At 37.4% G+C, this 20218-nt stretch overlaps 2 protein-coding genes across 7 annotated transcripts in view; both read right to left on the bottom strand.

Moving 5' to 3' along the window:
- The window catches only part of LOC138691711 (zinc finger protein 729-like), a 67226-nt gene extending 65721 nt beyond the window's left edge, over positions 1-1505 (bottom strand). For all 3 annotated transcript variants that reach the window (XM_069813995.1, XM_069813992.1, XM_069813996.1), the window contains exon 1: positions 1430-1505. The gene's annotated coding sequence lies outside the window, so the exon portion shown is untranslated. The remainder of the gene's footprint in view (positions 1-1429) is intronic.
- A 5098-nt stretch (positions 1506-6603) lies between these two features.
- Positions 6604-20218, bottom strand: part of LOC138691712 (zinc finger protein 665-like) — a 73596-nt gene continuing 59981 nt past the window's right edge. For 2 of the 4 annotated variants that reach the window (XM_069813999.1, XM_069814001.1), the window contains one exon: positions 9890-19603. In XM_069813999.1, coding sequence (XP_069670100.1) covers positions 18112-19603 — 1492 coding nt within the window. In that variant the 3' untranslated portion in view covers positions 9890-18111. Of the gene's footprint in view, positions 7103-9889; positions 19604-20218 lie in introns of those variants that run through there. The other 2 variants (XM_069814006.1, XM_069814004.1) reach the window with 2 other exon arrangements.

Consider the following 20218-nt stretch of genomic DNA (forward strand, 5'->3'; position numbering starts at 1 on the left):
GAATGTTTTTTCAGATTGCCAGAGAGCGAAAATTTCTTTCCACATATATCACAACTCAATGCCTTCTCCCCTGTGTGTACAAGTGTATGCTGTCTTAAATTATAGGTAAACGAAAATTTCTTTCCACATATGTCACAACAGAAAGCCTTCTCGCCTGAATTTACTCGGGCATGATGTTTCAGTGAATAAGAGTTCATAAATATCTTTCCACATACATCAGAAATGTATGACTTGTTGCCTGTGTGACGAATAGTTTCCAAATATCTCTTTCTACATATATGACAACTCCATATCTGGTCGCCTGTATGTATGCAAGCGTTTATTTTGAGAAGATCCACCTGCAAACAGTCCTTTCCACAATCATCGGATATCAACGGTCTCTTGCGCTTGTGTAGAACAGTATGTCTTTTGAGTTCTATCGAATCAAAAAAACACTTTCCACAAACATCACATTTGAAGTTCTTCTCACGTGTTTCCAGGCATTCATCTTCTGTAATACTGGGGCAACAAGGAGGAACTCCAGTGCTGTGAAGAAAATGTGATGTTAATTCGGCCAAGAAGACTAAAGAAAGATATATCACCAAAAGCAAAACTACACCCAACACAAATATATTATACTTAGTAAATAAGTGGAAGTACGCAAGTTAATTCTCATAAGTACTTTATAGTTGGTCTTTTACGACGATTTATCAACAAATATCGTTGGTTATCTAGCGTCTGGATGAGATGAAGATGTAAATGCTAGCGAGATGAGTCTAGATTCCAGCGCCGAAAGTTACCCAGCATTTTCTCTTAATTGGGTGAAAGGAAAACCACGTAAAAAAATTCAACCTCACAGAACTAATATTTCAGTAAACATATATTTCGAGTAATAGAATTTACACAGCTGCTTCTCTTGTGTGGAATTCCCAATGACAGTTTCTTCTTGACTGTCAAGTATGACAATCACTGAGAAATAGCTGACAAGTTCCACATGCTCCGGCAACTGAGGAGTAATATGAGGATGTAAAATAATGAAAACTTCAAGAAAAGATATGGGGGATAACATTATTGTTATCCACTTTTAAGGTTTGGAGATTAGAAATATTAAAATGAGAACAAGTCGTTTACAAAGAAGTTTATATGGATGGGTAGGGTCAAGGATGGATACATAGACAGACTATGACACAAAAGTATAAATGGACGAATAGATTGAGAGACAGAAAATGATAAAGAGAAACAGATAAGGAGAGACAGATATAGAGATAGACAAACACGAAGAGAGACATACAGACAGATTTACATGTGAACATAGGAATTCGGAATAATGAGTCCATCATTTGAACAACAATCATGTTGAAACTAATCATAAATTCCTATTCTTCGTCACTGTTATTTAAATAAAGCAATGAAACCAACAAAGCAGTAAAGGCCCACACACTTCACTCACCCTTCGGTAAATACTTCATTCTCTTCTGCCGTTACTTGTAGTTCGACCTCATCCTGCTCTTTATGTATCTCACATGCCTCGTCCTGCAAAAGAGTTTGTGAAGAAAAACTATAGAAAAATATTAGCTGAAGGCTCACTGAATAGTAGCTTAAATGCAGCAAACTAATTTTTCAAATTCTACTTAATACAGTAAACAATGGAAGCATTATTGGTGTAGAGGGAAGATGAATTTAACAAACATAAAAACAAAATATTATGGCATTTTGTGAACAATGTCTCGTTTTAAGTAACAATTACGTAAACTATAAGTCAATTGAAGAAGTAAATAAGAATGAAACTTGAATCGTATTCTGAGATGATCATAAGTGAGTAGGATTCAGGAGAATCAATCAAATAGTTACGGTATAATTGATGATGGAAATTTTTGGTAAGGTAGTTTGAAACTATTTCAGATATCTTCGAAATTATAACAACCTTACGACTAAAGTAAATGAACGAAGGTTAGTAAAATTCTAAAACAATTTGAAAACGGAGGAAAAGTAATTTGCACACTGTAAACAACAATGGAAGAAATTTCCTCAATTGTGAATATTCAGCTGACAATTCCAAGTATAACTATGTTCATTTACTTCACTTTCGGCTACCATATTTTTATTTTTTCCAGAGTCCAGATCCATGTTATTGATCCCAATCCTTTCTATTCGTTTAAGGTGGGAGTATGGACTCGATGAAACTATTAAATAGTTCTCACCAAGTAACAGTGTGAGGTTGCTACTGAAGAGTGGAGGGGAATGGCAAGGGAACTCTGAAGCTAAATTTGGCTGTTGCTGTTACATTTCCCAACTGTGTAAGCTCCGGAAAAATCGATGTGATGGGTAATTGCGATTTTGTCAGAGAATGATTTTTGTTTTCAAATCATTCTTGGCGATTGTGGGGAGGTAACCAACCCTATCTGTGGATTTCGAATTGCCCTAGAACTTAATATTACTGTAATCAACAAATCTCGGAATACACCACAAGGAATACCCAGGTTTTAATAAGCAGAAAGATGTTCATCTCCATCACTCTTCAGAAAATTGAATTGATATGCCAGTGCGTTGCTTTATGTGAACAATGGTGATTAGCTGAGCGTGCAAACAGAAGAAAAAATACGCTCTCAACTGTCATCGTCATATGTCGGTATGTATATTCGTTCAAGAATATTTGCGAAAGATTAAGAGAAGCATTCATGGAAGAATATACCGACTGCATAGCTTCACTAACAAAGAGTTACTGACGTCAACTTTGGGTTGAAACAATATTAATTGATCTCATTTGTGTTTCCCTACAACATAAGCATCTGATTTGCAACTATCTGGACACTGAAGCTGTCATTTATACGTACAACAGTCACTACGGCTGTGAGTCCCATATCGGGCAGAGATGGTGGTATGTCAGAGCTGTGATTTTGGAACTCTAGAATCCAGCGACAAACCTATCACACAGACAAATTCACAAGTCTTCAAAGCAAACCCCACCAATACTCTGAAATAATCATTGAGAATTGTGACGTTCACGCATATCTGCCAACTACTGACATCGCAGGAAATAGCCATCAATGATGTGGATTTCAACTATCAAAAGAATTTGGAAAGAAAAATGAAAGAAACCTAATTAACTGTATTCCGTACACCAGCCAGAATAGACAAGTTTACTCATCAACCGACTAACTCTATACTGGACTGTCAATTAAATTAGAAGTGGATATTGTGAGAATTAGCAATAATGATCAAAAAATTCAAAACTGATATGATTTAGTAAATGTTCAACATCAGTCTCTAGGAGAAAAATTGGGCGGAAAAAATTCACGAAGAAATACAGACAAAGAACTGGACAGATGAGAGCTAAAATCGTTTGTTGGTGACGTGAGTCTAGCAGTCACACAAGCCTGTATGTAACAGAGGGAGAAATATGCACAGACACACTCACCTCCGCCTCGCTTTTCATGACGGGAAAGTCAATTGGTACAGGAGATTCGTCAAATGTCATCTCTGATTTCAGATCATAGCTGTGATCCATACATTCCGTCTTTATTTCGGTCATGTGCAGATCTAATTCATTTCCTTCCTGCAAAACAAACGACATAATAATTATGTCATATAACATAAGTGTCTCACGAAAAACCACTCACTGTTTTTATAGTGTATCGACTCTATTATTAATCCTGATGTCAAGGATTTCACGTGTACCAACTCCAGTGACAGCTGTGAAATAATTTGTATGAAAAGTCGGAAGAATCCAATGAAGACTCGCTGTTGTCTGATCAATATTTTGTACGACGTAAGATGTTTATATGTCATCAAGTACATCTACATCACTTTGCAAGTACGAAAAATTCTTTTTATAAAATCTTAATAAATTAAATTACCTCAAAGTTGTTGTGCAGTGTTAGTGGAGGTTCTAGGTGTTAATGGTGCATGTCCCTAGTCCAGGTATGCCCATTCTAGTGATATTTATTAAGTCGATAAATATTTGGTGAGCTTGTGTTCTTCAGTTTGCACTCTCGGAATGGCGCTACAAGAACTCAAATATACAGTATATAGATCCTCGGTTTTTAGTGTTTTATCTGGTAACCTAATAATCCTTCGATGAATGAGTAATGGAACGGAGAAAAATTCTCTCCGACGCCAGGATTTGAACCCGGGTTTTCAGCTCTATGTGCTGATGCTTTATCCACTAAGCCACACCGGATACAACCCCGGCGTCGGACAGAATTGTCTCTGATTGAGTTACAACTCTTCGGTTCCCTCTAGTGGCCGCCCTCTGCACTACGTCATAGATGTCTATGAAGATAGGACCGAAGTGAACACATGTGCTGAGATGTACTCGTTATGAGTGAATAGTTGGCCGGGATCCGACGGAATAAGCGCTGTCTTAAATCACTTCGTGATTTACGCATATATTACGAGAATTTTTCTCTGTTCCATTACTCTTTCATCGTATGATGACGCAGAATATCTACATGGAAATATCATATGTACTTCGGTACATTGAAATAATATATCTAATAATCCTTGTTCGATGCATCAATTTACACTACTTTCGTTCGCTGTGTCCATGGCTTTACATAATTCGTGCAAGTTAAAGTTGTTTGGTGATGCACTAGTCATCGTAAGATTACTAGAATATTAAAGTCTTTTGTCTAAATGGAGTAGTGTAGTGAATCGATTTAATATACGTAAATAAGGCAAATGATAGTAGGTAAGTGGAGTAACGCCATTTTTTTTTTTTGGATATTTATCATATTAAGTTGCTGGTCTGTATAATACAAGTTAATTAATTTGAAATTTATTTGCGAAATTAATTTTGATTAGATTAATAGAAAAGTAATGAATTGACTTGTGTTACATAACAATTAACTGATATATTGAATGTCTCTGGAAGTATTTCACATTAATTGTGTCTAAATATAATTTTTAAGGGCTTGTTATTCAACGAATTCGTAACATCATGCCTATGATGGTGGTTTACTCAACGAAAGGTTCTAGGATCGAACCCCGGGGTATTTAATGTTAAGTGATGTATTCCACATTTAGATGAAGCTCTTCTTTAGAACAAACTAAGTAGAGGGTGAAATAAAGAAAAATATGTGAGGAAGAGTGGATAGTGAAATGGTGTAGGGTGGAAGAAAAATAAGTGGGGCATTGCGGGTTCCGGGGGCGCGAGCCCTCGATTTCAATCATATTTTGAATTATTAACATCATGTGTGAGGTCACATATAGCATCATCGATCTCCATTTCCTGTGGAATTAAAGGGACTGATTCTCGTCTAGAAAGATTTCAGTGTTCACAAATCTCTATGTTGGTTTACTGAAGGGTTGGGCATGAAGACACGAGCAATTCTTCCTCCCCATGTACGTCAGTGTGAGGAAGCTATGTACTGCAGAATGGAGGAGGATGGAGAAAGGAACTCTAAAGTAGTCTTTGTGACATGACTTTCTTGGGCAATTATAAACAAAAGGTACGAAGAAATGGGCATCAAATATGTGAAGTTTGGCTAATAAACAATTTAAAAAGAAACATTGAAAAGAAAAAAGGAAAACACAGTTAAGATTATATCCCAAACCAGGTGCAAAGTACAACTTTAGTCACCTACTACGAGATCAACTGAAAGTGGCCCACATTCCGTACTGGACTATCAATTAAATTATAAGGAAACATGGTAAAACTAATAATCACTGGGGTTGAAATCAACATGTATATCAATTTGTATACGTTAAGCATTCCAGTTTCTATGACTACTACACTCTTACTGTGTCATACTACTTTTGACCAATAAAACGGTACGAAAGGACGTATTTCAACCAATCATGGCTGCTTATCGCACAATTTTATCGCATCCCTAGCATTTGTTTAATTTTATCGCGTCCCTAGCATTTGTTTAATTTTATCGCGTCCCTAGCATTTGTTTCTTTGTTTGCCAACATTTGAAACTGCGCTGGTCTGGACGTCAAAAATATATATATAATTACAAACCACTCCAGTCGATGCACAGCAGTTTCAAATATGACTGGGATTGGCATTCAAGAACAAGAATTAATAAAAATCACTGATCATACCTATGCATCTTCTGAAATCCGATTTACAAATAAATGAAGAGCACCATTCGGAAATCCTGAATAAGTTGAATACACCATGTAAGCCTAAATCAACGAGTTCCACTTCTATTACGCACACGTCCAATATAACATCAATTGAACCACCAACCACATTCAAATTTGAAAATTGTACATTCAATAATTATTCCTTTTAAAATTATTCATTCGGAAATCCTAAATAAGTTGAATACACCATGTAGGCCTAAATCAACGAGTTCCACTTCTATTACGCACACGTCCAATATAACATCAATTGAACCACCAACCACATTCAAATTTGAAAATTGTACATTCAATAATTATTCCTTTTAAAATTATTCATGTTTATTTTTTATGTCATCGTCGTTAATTAAAACTTTTCTAACACATGTGTATATTAGTTAGGTTATGTTATAGCTTCTGCTCTGAGAGGATAAAAAGAACTTTTGCTATATGATATTATGGATAGTCACGTATCAGAGATTGTTTAATATTAAGATTTATTGAATAATAATTATTACAGTGTCTGTATAAAGACACTACTGCCATCTAGCATAATATTTGTAATGTTGAGATGGTACAATAATATATTTGAAGACAGTTGTATTTTCGTAAGTCAATTAATATTTTATTGCATTGGAGTACTTCGTTACTTCTAATCTTTATATACTTTCTTCTAATCGAGTAATAGTCAATTAAATCCCACTCGAGTTTTGATTTTCTCTAGATAAATCAAAACGTCTAGTGAAATTACTGTTGATAAAACAGTGGTGGCAAAGAATTACGAAAAACGTAGGATGAAGAAATGGACAGCATGAGAGCAACAATCGTATCCCCTGTCACCCGAATGTTGCAGCCACATCAGCCAGTGAAGAACAGAGAGAACTAGCGACCAACATACTGAATAAACTGCACTCACGTCGACTTCACTTTTGACGAAGGAAATGCCAATTGGCATATGAGTTTTATCAAATGTCATCTTAGGCTTTACTTCATAGCTGCAGTCCATACATTCTGTCTTTATTTCAGTCACTTGCAGATCTAATACATTTCCTTCCTGCAACATACAAAACATAATAATTATGAAATGTACTGTAGGGTAGTTGTTCACGATAAACCAGTGACAATCTTTAATGGCCCTCCATTGTACTTTCTAAATCCCGAAGTTAACGAAAGCACGTGTACACACATCAGAGTCAGTAGTGATATAATTTGTACGGAAAGCATATAAAAGAATAGCAGTATATTATTACATTGTTATGTTCAACTACATTATGACGCCTTTTAACATTTGCACATACAAACACATTTAACTTCAGGATTACTTTATTTATTTATAAAATGTGTGGTGGGAAATTTGAAACATGTTTTAAAGGTTTCAGGATGATTGGTCCACTACAGTTATGTCCATCTTGCATCAAGTCCAAAGAAAAACTGTCCATAATCACGTTATGTCCACAAGCATTGTGTGCATTGAACATGATGTCCATAGACATTTAATCCATAAACAAATATGTCCACAAGAAATTTTGTCCATATACATTATGTACAATGACTTTTACTGCAAATTAATTATAATCTCCATAATACATCTGACGTTACTAGATGTAACCGTATCTTCTGTTCACTGTATATTTGTTTACACTATAATGACCTCACAATAAGAAGTTTCGATGAAAATAAATATAGAAGTGAACTAAATTTTTGGAATCAGACTAAGAAATTCTTATTCACAACGGTATATTCTATCATTATAATTCAAAAAGTAAGAATGAAACGGAGGAGGTCCGCGCAACAGTGGTCTAAACCACTTTTCTTTGATGTAGACAATGCAAGTTAAAGTTATATATATATTTTTAAGTGATATCTTTTACAGGAAAAATTACATGCTTTCTAACGAGCTCTATAATGGTGGATTGGTCTATTCCAATTCATAGGAAGATAGTTTACGTCAAAATTAACAAAAGGCCCATTATTTAATTTTTCGCATTGAGGAGGGTTATACCACTGTCGCGCTCACCACTCATTTATTGGAGATGTGTGAAATGAGATATGTGGAATGCCAGATGTGTTGCTAATGCAAATGTCTACCAAATGTTGACAGACTGATGATTTTTTAAATTGGTTATTTCTTCAGATTTGTGCCTATAAATTAAAGGACTTTAATGTAAAGGACAGAAGAAACTGGACATTTTGTCCGTGGACATACAAAAATGGACATTTCATCCGTGTACTATTCTAAAATGATTTATTCCATTAGATATGTATTCTGCAGTAATCAATGGCAGAAATTAGCACAGTTTATCTCTTAAATGTTGATTCGAGGAGCAATTATCTGCGAACATCGACTTCTCTCATTATATTACTACAGCGCGACAAATTAGAATGCAGGCTATATAATCTGTATCTCAAAGCTAAGTCCATGGTAAGAAATGAAAGCCATGTTTAAAGCAGAAACATCTCCTTGCCCATGAAACTAGTAGCAAGGCATCACAAATAAACTATTTTTAGAAATAAAGAACTGAATTTGTTCGGAGCATTAGCCGATGCGTATTCACCAGGAGAAATTTTGTCATAACACTTTAACTGCTGTATAATATCGCAATCCACTCAGAGTCATGGCGAAGTCTGGTTCCGTGAACCAGTTAAAGTGGCAGGGAAGAACATCATGATAACCATAAGATACCCCTGCACTGGTCAGACAATAGTGCACCATTCATGAGGTATGAGGAATTTAGATGAGTATTCAGCTGATCAGACTCGTCCCTGTGTGGTTTCTCGCGTCCAGTCATTGTAGGATGTTTTTCATCGCCCACACAATAAGCTATGTTGCTATAAACGACATATTTAGAAAATAATAGCAAGTAGTAGTCACTGTCATATGGGATACCTGAAGTTTCTCCTCTTTTATATATGTGTCATTACTTGCTTCTAATGCTAGAGTGCCGATCTCACGTTCCATTTGAATACGTCCATCACAGCTGGGAAAAAAAAAAAAAAAAAAAAACAACTTAAACTGACAAAGAATATGTCACCAATTTGAATATACTTACTAGTACCTGGAATAATATTTGCATATATTCCTAGCAGACAAACAAAAGAGCATGTTCCTTCTAGTGTTGTTAAACTAAAATTCCAAAAACTAGTTTAGCTTGCGTTTCGTTCACTCTTGTATTCGTTATTTGAATGCTTAAAGGAAAAGGTAAAGTTGAAGAGTTTAGAAGCACTTTTACAGTATTTGCACACTAGACTGTGGTATTTGCCATATAAAGCCGGAGAATTGAAAATTGAAGTTGTGTGAGACACATTAACCGCCAACATAGGTTGTACTAACAATTAAATGATAACGCAAAACAATGATCAGCATAGCACAAAAGTTTGAAATAGTAACTAGGTCTTCGGTGAGCGACTTCCGCCGATTTTGGAATAGACACCGACGCACTTGAACTGCCAACATAGAAAACAAAAAATCACACTCAATCGCTTTCACCTTCATCTTGACGGGATAATAAAAGTCTAAACTAACCTAACCTAAACTAACCAAAGTGCGTCGGTTTCTATTCCAAAATCGGCGGAAGTCGATCATCACTCGTTTAACCTGAAGATCAGTCATGTAACTTATACTTATATAGAATATTATAAAATTTAACAATATGCTTACCTGTATGAAATGTAACGTAGTTATTACCCTCGTTCAGATAACAGCCTGCATAGTTGCAACTTTATTTTTACCGCCTGCTCAGGATGATGTCATCAAGGAAGCCGTGACAGCAGCTGCGTTGTAGATAGACACTTCTACTTGATTCTTCCCCACAACTGAGATTTTTCCCACAATCTTTCTTGCAGGAAAAAAAAAAAGGAACTGGCGAAATAGTGGGTAATAAATGTGAAACAAAAAACTATTCTTAAGTAATCTGTTATAATCTTACATTTAATTTTATTAAAATATCTAATACACATACACAGAGACTTATGATCAGATATATCAGTACATTCGTCCAATATTAACGGATAAAATAAATCTCCTACAAAATTGGCGACTGATTTTAACATTTATGGGGAAATAGCACAATCTAATAATTAAAAAAAATTAACGCAAAAGAGGAAACGCTACAGTAACGGGAAGCAGTTGAATCATCATTCCCAATGGACATTTCACTTTACCACTAGTTCATTAAATACTGTATTATCTGTAATCAGGTGACTGCATTCATAGATAATAATCACATGAAAGTGCAGTCGTATATTTTAAGTTCATATGAAAGAATTGAAAATGTGAGATGTTTGTTCCATATAGCAGAATATACAGCTGACCACTACAAATTAGTATCTCTCCTAGATATATTTAATATTATAGGTTAGGTAGCTATAATGTTGACGATATGATAAAATAAATAATCAAAATATATGCCCTTGCTCTGCATGTTAATGTCGATTATCTTCCTTATAGCCTACTTATTTTCTTTCAGCGAATTGTGTGTTTTGTCATACAGACAGCGATACGAATGGAGAAGGATTAATCATTCGTGAAACGACACCCTTTTATTTTGTTTCTTTGAGTATAGATATGTTTAATATTATAGGTTAGGTAGCTATAATGTTGACGATATGATAAAATAAATGATCAAAACATATGCCCTTGCTCTTCATGTTAATGTCGATTATGTTCCTTATACTTATTTTCTTTCAGCGAACTATCTTTAAGTGAATTATGTGTTTTGTCATACAGACAGCGATATGAATGGAGAAGGATTAATCTTTCGTGAAACGACACCATTTTATTTTCGTTCTTCGAGAATTCTCCGACACCGATGGTGTTTTTGCTTCATCCCTGATGTGAACGCAAACAAAACACCTTGAGTTTGCAGGCTTCTGTGTTTATATTGTCGTTCAGGTCTAAAACGTTTACGAAAATCACAGTGAATGCTTACATTAAATAACCTGACTGCTACTTTTCATTGTGAATGTCTCTTTTCATGCTAGAGTTTTTCGGGCTAAAAGGCCGTGGTCTACTGACGATGTTATGACCAGACGTTTCATCTACAACTGCGGAAGACGTCATCAATGGCGCGCCATTCTGGGCCATAGTGTTTCTTCAGCGTGCCAGGGACAACTAGTGCTACGATTGGAAGCGTGTCTTGATTTGTATGGGGAACTGGGTGTGGCTCGCTGTTGACAATGCGGTACGCGCATTGGTCCGAAACCAAAACATTGAAACCGACGGTGAGGACCGCACTCTCAACAACAAAACCACCAGCGCGCACCGCATTATCAACAGCGAGACACACCGAGTTTCCCGTATAAATCAGAACACGCATTGAATCGTACCAGCAGTTGTCCCTGGCACGCTAAAGAAAACAGTACGCCCCAGACTCCTCGCCACTGATGATGTCTGCCGCAGTTGTAGACGAAACGTCTGGTCGTAACATCGCCAGTAGACAACTGCCTATTAGCGCGGTAAACTCTAACCTCATTGACTCTGGCCGTGAAAGCCTACATTCGAAGATTTGTCACGTCTACAGGGAGGACATCTACCAACATATTCTACGACTGGAAGTGCTATGAAAGAAAAAATCCCATCTCCTGAGGTCCCTGACCTTTTTACTAGGTACGTTGTCAGGACACGGCAATCGTTCCTCCATTCCTAATGTTGAAACGTCATTTCCACCGCATCCATAACCGAACTGAGAGGGCTCTTCTCCGGAAGTGTATACACCAAACCCGAAGAGAAGTAGCAGAGATTGACAACAACCAGTACTCACGCCATCTTTTACTGAACAACACTTTAGATGAGAAAGATTGGAGGAAGGTAGGCAGGATCACACACGACGCGATGACATTGATACATCAACAGGCTTTCACCAGCTCAACTCAGAGAATAAGAAGCTGCCACTGACATTGGACCTGAAACACACAGTAGTGAATTTTTTAGACGAACAACTAACACCAGAAGGAACAGCAATCCTAGCCAAGGGAGGTAATTTTGCGGTTACGCCGCATTTTCTCCCGACCGAGGATATAATTGCCAACATCGAATCAGGAATAATCTGACGCAGCAGAGGAGATCTGACGTGATACGTCTATAATTCTACAACATGCGCAACATAACAAGAGCAGTTTGTCCGGCAAGAAAGATTTGCTGTAACACACTCAATGCGAAGAATAACATCATAATCCTAGCGGCCGAAAGGGAAACGCAACGGCGATCCTTAACACCTTGAATAACGAGAAGAAAATAAAAGACCTATTAGATTCGGAACCCTACAAGGAAAACTTCCTCAGGATCTGACAGCTGCAATCCTGAGGAAGACCAATCTTCTCCTCAAGAAGTCTTGTATCACGGCAGACAATCAGGAAATCCGACGTTCTACATCCCAGATTATATGGCCTAACCCACATCCGTAAGCCTGAGATTCCAGTCCGTCCTAATGTCTACGCTATAGGTTCACAGACTTATACACTGGGTAAATACCTCACTAACGTACATGTAGGAAAAACAAACATGTACATCAGACATTCAACACACTTCGTAGAAAGAATGAAGACTATCCATTCGAACTGAGCAACATGTTAGATGAGAAAGACTGGAGGGAGGTACACAGGATGACACACAATGCAATGACATCGAGACCTCAACAGGCTTTTACCTGGCTCAAGAAGAAGTTGTAGGTAAATATTACGGGTTTTAGATTTCAATTCTGATGACCAGTCACATCCCTCAGCAAATCGTGAACAAGAGCTGTACAATTTCTTTATTGATTCCAGTGGCGGCTCCTGCGTATTTCTTAAGAGGACGAAAGAAGTTAACAGCGCAAAATGACGCATTCTTGAGAGAAACATGCTACAAATTAGCCTACATGCATACATGTAAGACCAGGTAGTGTTAGAGTTGGCCTTCTCTTTTGTATAGCAATAATCTATTCTTGTAAACTGAGTTTCCTAAATTGTCCAAAATGTTTTCACTTCCATTCATTGTTGGATAATTGCACAAATTAACAATTACAAGGAAATTCAGAAACTCCCAGCATTTTTCGCGCACACTAACGCATCACACGTGTTGGAAGAGACTAGCTACTAACACATAACCAGAACAGTTTTACGGAAGTGGGAATGGGAAATAATCTGTTAGGAAAGCGAGAATACTGTACCCACTAATGTGGTCTGTGTTGCCACATGTACATTTTACAAGTTCAGAATCACATGCTTTTGAAGAATGTCAGTTCTTGTAATGTCATACTACCATTATTGTTCAAAGCTGCAGATGACCGATTAATTTTTTTATGTTAAAAGTAATGTAGTTTGGAGTACTTTCAATTTCAAATATATTTGTACAAAAGTGACAACTTGGCTGTTGTCCTGTCTAGTAGACAATGAATGGAAGTGAATTTCAGGGGCCAAATGATCTGCAATGCTAACGTAGAACTACTTCCTTTGTTTTATATAAATCTAATTTCAACTTTCAGATATCCTCGAAAGTTTCAAACCATGAATAGTAGCTTATATAAAGTGCAATGAATAATATATTTTGTTTTATAATTAAAAAAAAAAAGTTTATATGGTTTCTGTTTTTATTGTGCCTCCTCCTAGATGTGTTATAGTATGGTTGAATGCAGCATCGTTACATGGCAGCAGTAGCGAGCTTGCTGCACGACCAGTCGGTTTCTATATTTCCCGCCCATGCGCTGATTCAGAGGAGGATCTCCTCCCTCTCCGTTCATTTACTTGCTTTAAAACTCTGCTTCTTTCTCTTGCCGCTAGTGCGTTGTTGTCTATGTGTGTTAACTGCACTAAAGGAGGAAAGCATTGGCTTTCCTCCACACAAACAATTTCACATCTTTCTCAAAGTTTTCTAGCACCACATGAGTGCCCGTCGTTTAAAACTCGATCAACCGAGGTTTTCTTATAGCTGGGAACTTAAAAATTATCGAATCTTCCTCGAATATCAAGGCATATATTTCATTTGGTATCTACTTTCGAAAGAAGAAAAAATGTGAGGACGTTCTTCCCTTCCCTCCCCCGAGAAACCGCCACTGATTGATTCATATAATTGTTCGCGCACAACTTGCCTCATTGTACACAGGGCTTGTTCTGTCTTCAGATCTTCCCGTACCTTGTTTTCCGTTTCTATACTCTAGCAATAGAGTTGGATGCGAAGACTACGAATTTTCCTCCCTTTTGGTGTTACTTTTAGTAGGCTATTTTACGACGCTTTATCAACATCTTAGGTTATTTAGCGTCTGAATGAGATGAAGGTGATAATGCCAGTGAAATGAGTCCGGGGTCAAACACCGAAAGTTACCCAGCATTTGCTCGTATTGTTTTGGTGTTACTGTCTTTTCAGAAGAGAACGGGAGTGAATATTGTTCAACTACTTCTGTCTGAATTCTAAGTGGAGAAACTTCTGGGGGCAATGTCAAGCTTCTTCATCTTAGTAGATTTTCCTCATAGCACCGATGGTATATTAGAATAAAAATTTCACAAGGGGTTTTGAAGAGCTGTGTGCCTTTGGACTTTACATGTGGATACAGAGAGATGATCCTGGTAATACGCTATTATGTGATACTGATTGTAGCCAAGGTTGTATGCCAAACACAGGAGCCATCTTCTCGACACATTAAACAAAGCCTGTGAAAGGTAATGCATATATAATATTTAACATTTCATATAATTTAAACACAACGACAATTACACTAGCCTTCTATGTTATCACAAGGTTTAACACATTGTAACCGCTTATTTGAAACATCAATATTTATTTGTATAAGACGATAAGAATTCAGCATTGCACACTTCGATTTCTACTGAGGATGATTTGAAATTATTTTCTTCATAACACTATAATAACTCTAATGATATATCTAGAAATTTCTGAAAATTAAATAAACTGACTTCAAATATTTTTTTATGAAATAATCTCCGATTTCCAATAGGCTTAAGTATACATATAATTTTTTTATCCAACACTTTCCTGTCATGTTGCTAATTGTATTAATAGTGAACTTAGGATCATGACATATTTTCTGTAATGCACTAAGCCTGTAGGAGTTAACTGTAACAAAATATCTTCTATGTTTATGAAAAAAAAATAGTTATACCTAAATCAATTTAATGCATTCTAACCTCGACAGATTGGTTGGTCATGTCTAATTCATTTCATATTTCACAGCTCTTTTCCTACCTTCACTTCCTGGCATATCACGTTCCTAAAATGCTGATGGTGTTGGTTCGACATCTTTATTCCAACAACAAAAAATCAAAATTTTAATAGCGATGGTTATATTTCAAACATTGATATAAATAGTAATATAACGGAGAGGTTCAGAGAATTAGTAAGTAATTAACGCCGAAAGTCTTTTGAAATAGTAAATAATAATTGTTTATGATTATGTACAAATTTGTATAGCTTAATGAAAGTATGCTTGTAAATTGAATTAATCTGCGTACTTTGTATTGTATATGTTACTATAGTTTTTGTTGATGAACTGTATATGCCTTAAATTGAATAGTAATCTGTATAGCTCTATTGCTGAATTGTGTTTGTAATTTGAAGTAATATGCATGATATGTATTATCAATTTCTGTATATTACAGGGTGTTTAAAAAATACGGGGCATAATTTCAGGTATGTATTTCCCACATGTAGACAATCAAAATAGTTCATTACAACATGTGTCCGGAAATGCTTTATTTCCGAGTTATGGCCTTCACAACATTGCAATTCACCGGCACGGTTTTCTTTCCGCAGGTCGTTGCCGTCAAAGGAGACATTAAGAGGGCACTCTGACAGTTCATTCCGAGGCGAAGGTTACATTCAGTGTTGTGTAGGCGTTAGACTGTGCGACATGTATTCAAATCAAGAGCTGGCAGAGATACACTTCATGTACGGTAAGGCGTACGGCAATGCTGCGCTGGCTCGTCGTTTGTACCAGGAGAGGTACCCACAGCGACAATGTCCAGATTCGAAGACATTTGTACGTCTCCATTATCGTCTGTGCGAGTATGGAAAATTTAACTCTCCTGGTTTGGGAAGGCGACGACCAAGATCTACAATCCAGAAGTACAGAAGGAGATTCTGGAGGCTGTGAACATGACTCCTTCTATCAGCACACGAAGGGTAGCGTTGCAAGTCAATGTTCCTCATACGACTGTCTGGAGACTGTTGAAAGAGTATCAATTGTATCCTTATCATTTGCAACGTGTACAGGCCCTGTCACCAGCAGATTACCCTGCATGAGTTAGGTTCTGTCAGTGGTTCTTGCAGCAGTGTGGTGTAAATCCGAACTTTCCTGCCTTAGTATTATTTACAGATGAAGCACAGTTCACACGAGATGGCATAACAAATTTCACAATCAGCATGTATGGGCGTATGAAAACCCACGTGCAACTGTTCCATCTCATCACCAGGTGCGGTTCTCCCTCAACATATGGGCCGGTATCATTGGTGATCGATTAGTTGGACCCCATGTACTTGTAAACAGACTTAAGGGGCAGGCGTTCACAAACTTCCTGGAAAACACCACACCTCATGTTTTAGAAGACACTCCACTGATCAATCGTCAACACGTTCAATTCTTGCATGATGGCGCTCCTGCACACTTCAGTCGTACGGCTCGCCGGTACTTGGATCGAAGGTTTTCTGATCGATGGATAGGTAGAGGTGGCCCAATTGCTTGGCCTCCACGCTCACCTGATCTGAACCCTCTCGATTTCTGCTTGTGGGGCCATTTAAAATCATTGGTTTATTCGTCTCCGGTGCCTGATTTGGAATCCCTCCGGAATCGAATTGTGGCATGTTCTGAGGACATACGCAATACTCCTGGAGTTTGGGATCGTGTTCGCAGGTCAATGAGACATCGATGTGAGGTCTGTATTCAAGCAGGAGGTGGACATTTTGAACATCTTCTGTAATGACAACGACCTGTGGAAAGAAAAACGTTCCAGTGAATTTCAATGTTGTGAAGGCCATAACTCGGAAATGAAGCATTTCCGGACACATGTTGTAATGAACTATTTTGATTGTCTACATGTGGGAAATACATACCTGAAATTATGCCCCGTATTTTTGAAACACTCTGTATACTGAATGAATTGTTTATGCCTTAAAGTGAATGAACTCACTTGTTTTGTATTATATGTTATATATCAACTGGTGAATAATGGTTTGCGTATGTAAATTTAATTAATCTGATTGGGTATGTCTATATTTTTAGTAGAGCCATCGATGTAGCTGTCAGCAGACTCGCCGGCTTGCTGATCTGGACCTATGCTCGGGCTGGAGATGGATCCCCCATTTGGTCTCATTGAATGATTTCTTCCGAGGTCTTCCCCAGCCATGGGACTGAAGCCGGATGGTCTATGGCGAGTCCTCAGCCTCACTTCATTTCATCCCCTTTGGTCTGATTAAGTGGTTGGAATGTTACAGAGGTTTTCCTCAAACATAAGGAAAATGCCGGGTAATTTTTGCCGAATCCTCGGGGTTCACATCATCACATCATCTCACTACAGCTCTCCAAAATATTGTAAAACATTGTAGAAAATTACAAAATTGTAAAACTGTAAAAAATTGTAAATTATTGTAAAAATTGTAATTGTAATACTGTAAAATTTTCACTTGTTCCACATCTTAAAGCTTCATTGCTCATGTAAGGTCTATAGACAATAATAAATGAAATAAAAAAAATGGAATGAGGCTATAGAGGGGAGATGATGAGAAGTCTTTTGCAATTCCCGCAATTTTTTGCTTGCCAGTGGCGTTCCTCTGGTAGTTCAGAGAAGCTTCTTGACAGATTACAATTAATCCTGCTTATGAACCTCTCTCATATATATCGTCCGCTTGCTCTACATGTCTCTCAGTGCTCACGAAAAGCAGAAACATTCACTACAAACATCGCAGTCACATCGATTCTCACTTACTTATCTCGTTACACGCTGTTCCAGGTCTCGCGAGAACGAAAAAAACATCCCACAAACATCGCAGCTGAACCTCTCACTTGCGTCTAAGAGTACATACTCTTTTACACTACGAGATTCCGAATATACATTTCACTCATTTTAAAACTGAATGCCTTACCGCCGTGTGTGTATGAGTGCATGTCTTTTCAGAGTCTCAGAGAAAGAAAATTTCTTTCCACATATATCACAACTAAATGTCTTCTCCCCAGTGTGTACGATTCTATGCTTTTTTGCATTACTAGATTCCGAAAATTTCTTTCCACATATATCACAACTGAACTTCTTCTCCCCAGTGTGTAAATTTCTATGCCTTTTTGCATTACCAGATTGCGAAAATTTTTTTCCACATATATCACAACTGAATGCCTTCACCCCAGTGTGTACGAGTGAATGATTTTTAAGAACACGAGTATCCGAAAACTTTTTTCCACATATTTTACAACTGAATGGCTTCACCCCAGAGTGTACGATTCTATGCTTTCTTACAGTTCCAGATTGCCAATATTTTTTTCCACATATATCACAACTGAATGGTTTCTCTCCTTTGTGTACGAGTGAATGCTTCCTAAGAGTAGCAGCTTCAGAAAACTTCTTTCCACATATATCACAACTGAATGCCTTCACCCCAGAGTGTACGATTCTATGCTTTCTTACAGTGCTAGATTGCCAATATTTTTTTCCACATATATCACAACTGAATGGTTTCTCTCCTTTGTGTACGAGTGAATGCTTTTTAAGAGTACCAGCTTCAGAAAACTTCTTTCCACATATATCACAACTGAAGGCCTTCACCCCAGTGTGTACTTTTCTATGGTTTTTTAGAGAACCAGCATGCGAAAATTTTTTCCCACATATATCACAACTGAATGCCTTCTCCCCTGTGTGTACGAGTGAATGCATTTTAAGATGACCAGATTCCATAAACTTCTTTCCACATGTACCACATGTGAATCTCTTTACCCCTGTGTGTGTGCGTCGGTGTCTTTTTAGATCAGCTGATCGGGAAAATTTCTTACCACATATATGGCAACTGAATGACTTCTGCCCTGAATGCAAGACTGCATGACTTTTTAGATTACAAGAGTGGGTAAATTGCTTTCCACATATTTCACAAATGAATGCCTTCTCCTCTGTGTGTACAACTGCATGCCTTTTGAGTGTACCAGAGAGCGAAAATTTTTTTCCACATATGTCACAACAGAATGCCTTCTCCCCTCTGTGTAGCAGTGCATGCTTTTGCAGGGTACTAGAACCCGAAAATTTTTTTCCGCATACATGACAAGAGAACGGCTTCTGCTCTTTGTGTACGAGTTGATGCTTTTCTAGACTACTAGACTGCGAAAAATCCTTTCCACACATTTCACAAATGAATGAGTTCTCGCCAGTGTGTACGCGCGCGTGTCTTTTGAGTTGATCCAAGTGCAAACTATCCATTCCACAAACATCGCAACTGAACGGTCTCTTGGGCTTGTGTAGATCAAAGTGGGTTTTGAGACTTGTCGAATCGCAAAACCACTTGCCACAGTCATCACATTTAAACGTTTTCTCCCCTGTCCGTTGGCAACCATCTTCTGTAGTAGTGTCGCAGGAATGTGGAGCTCCAAAGCTGTGAAGAAAATATGCTCTTAGTTCGAGCAACGTCACTAAAGCAGAATAAATCAGAAACAACAAAACAACACGCAACACATATGTATTACACTTAGGAATTAGTAAATAATGACGAAAAATGTTTCGAATTAGACAGTTTCACTCAAGTTTAGGTATTCATTGACTGTAAAAGTGACAGAATTCTTCAAAATTTTGGTAAATAATGGTCTTCCCTCAAATAGAAGCTGATTTTGTATAGTCTTAAAAAATATATAACTTGTACCCACAATCTCAATAATTTCATAATTATTTGGGCATTTGTAAGTGCACTATAAATTCTATACCTTCTCTTTTATTTGTCGTGTACGGACAGGGAACCCGAAAGCTTTCACTGCAGCCTGAGTGCTCACCACTCCTATTCTGTGAACGATTGGTCAGCCGAACAGCCGTGCTCTTGTACAAGTACAGCACACTGCAACGTGATCCCGGGCTTTTGTACGGATATTGATAATATGTGATATATACGGATATAATATTATGGCGAAATGGGTCTTAGGTGCAACGCCGAAAGTTACCCATCAATTCTGCTTCAATTGGTCAAGTGAAAACACAGGAAAAAACCTCCAACCAGTTA

This window comes from Periplaneta americana, chromosome 16 (genome assembly GCF_040183065.1).
Source record: "Periplaneta americana isolate PAMFEO1 chromosome 16, P.americana_PAMFEO1_priV1, whole genome shotgun sequence".
Classification (NCBI taxonomy): Eukaryota; Metazoa; Arthropoda; class Insecta; order Blattodea; family Blattidae; genus Periplaneta; species Periplaneta americana.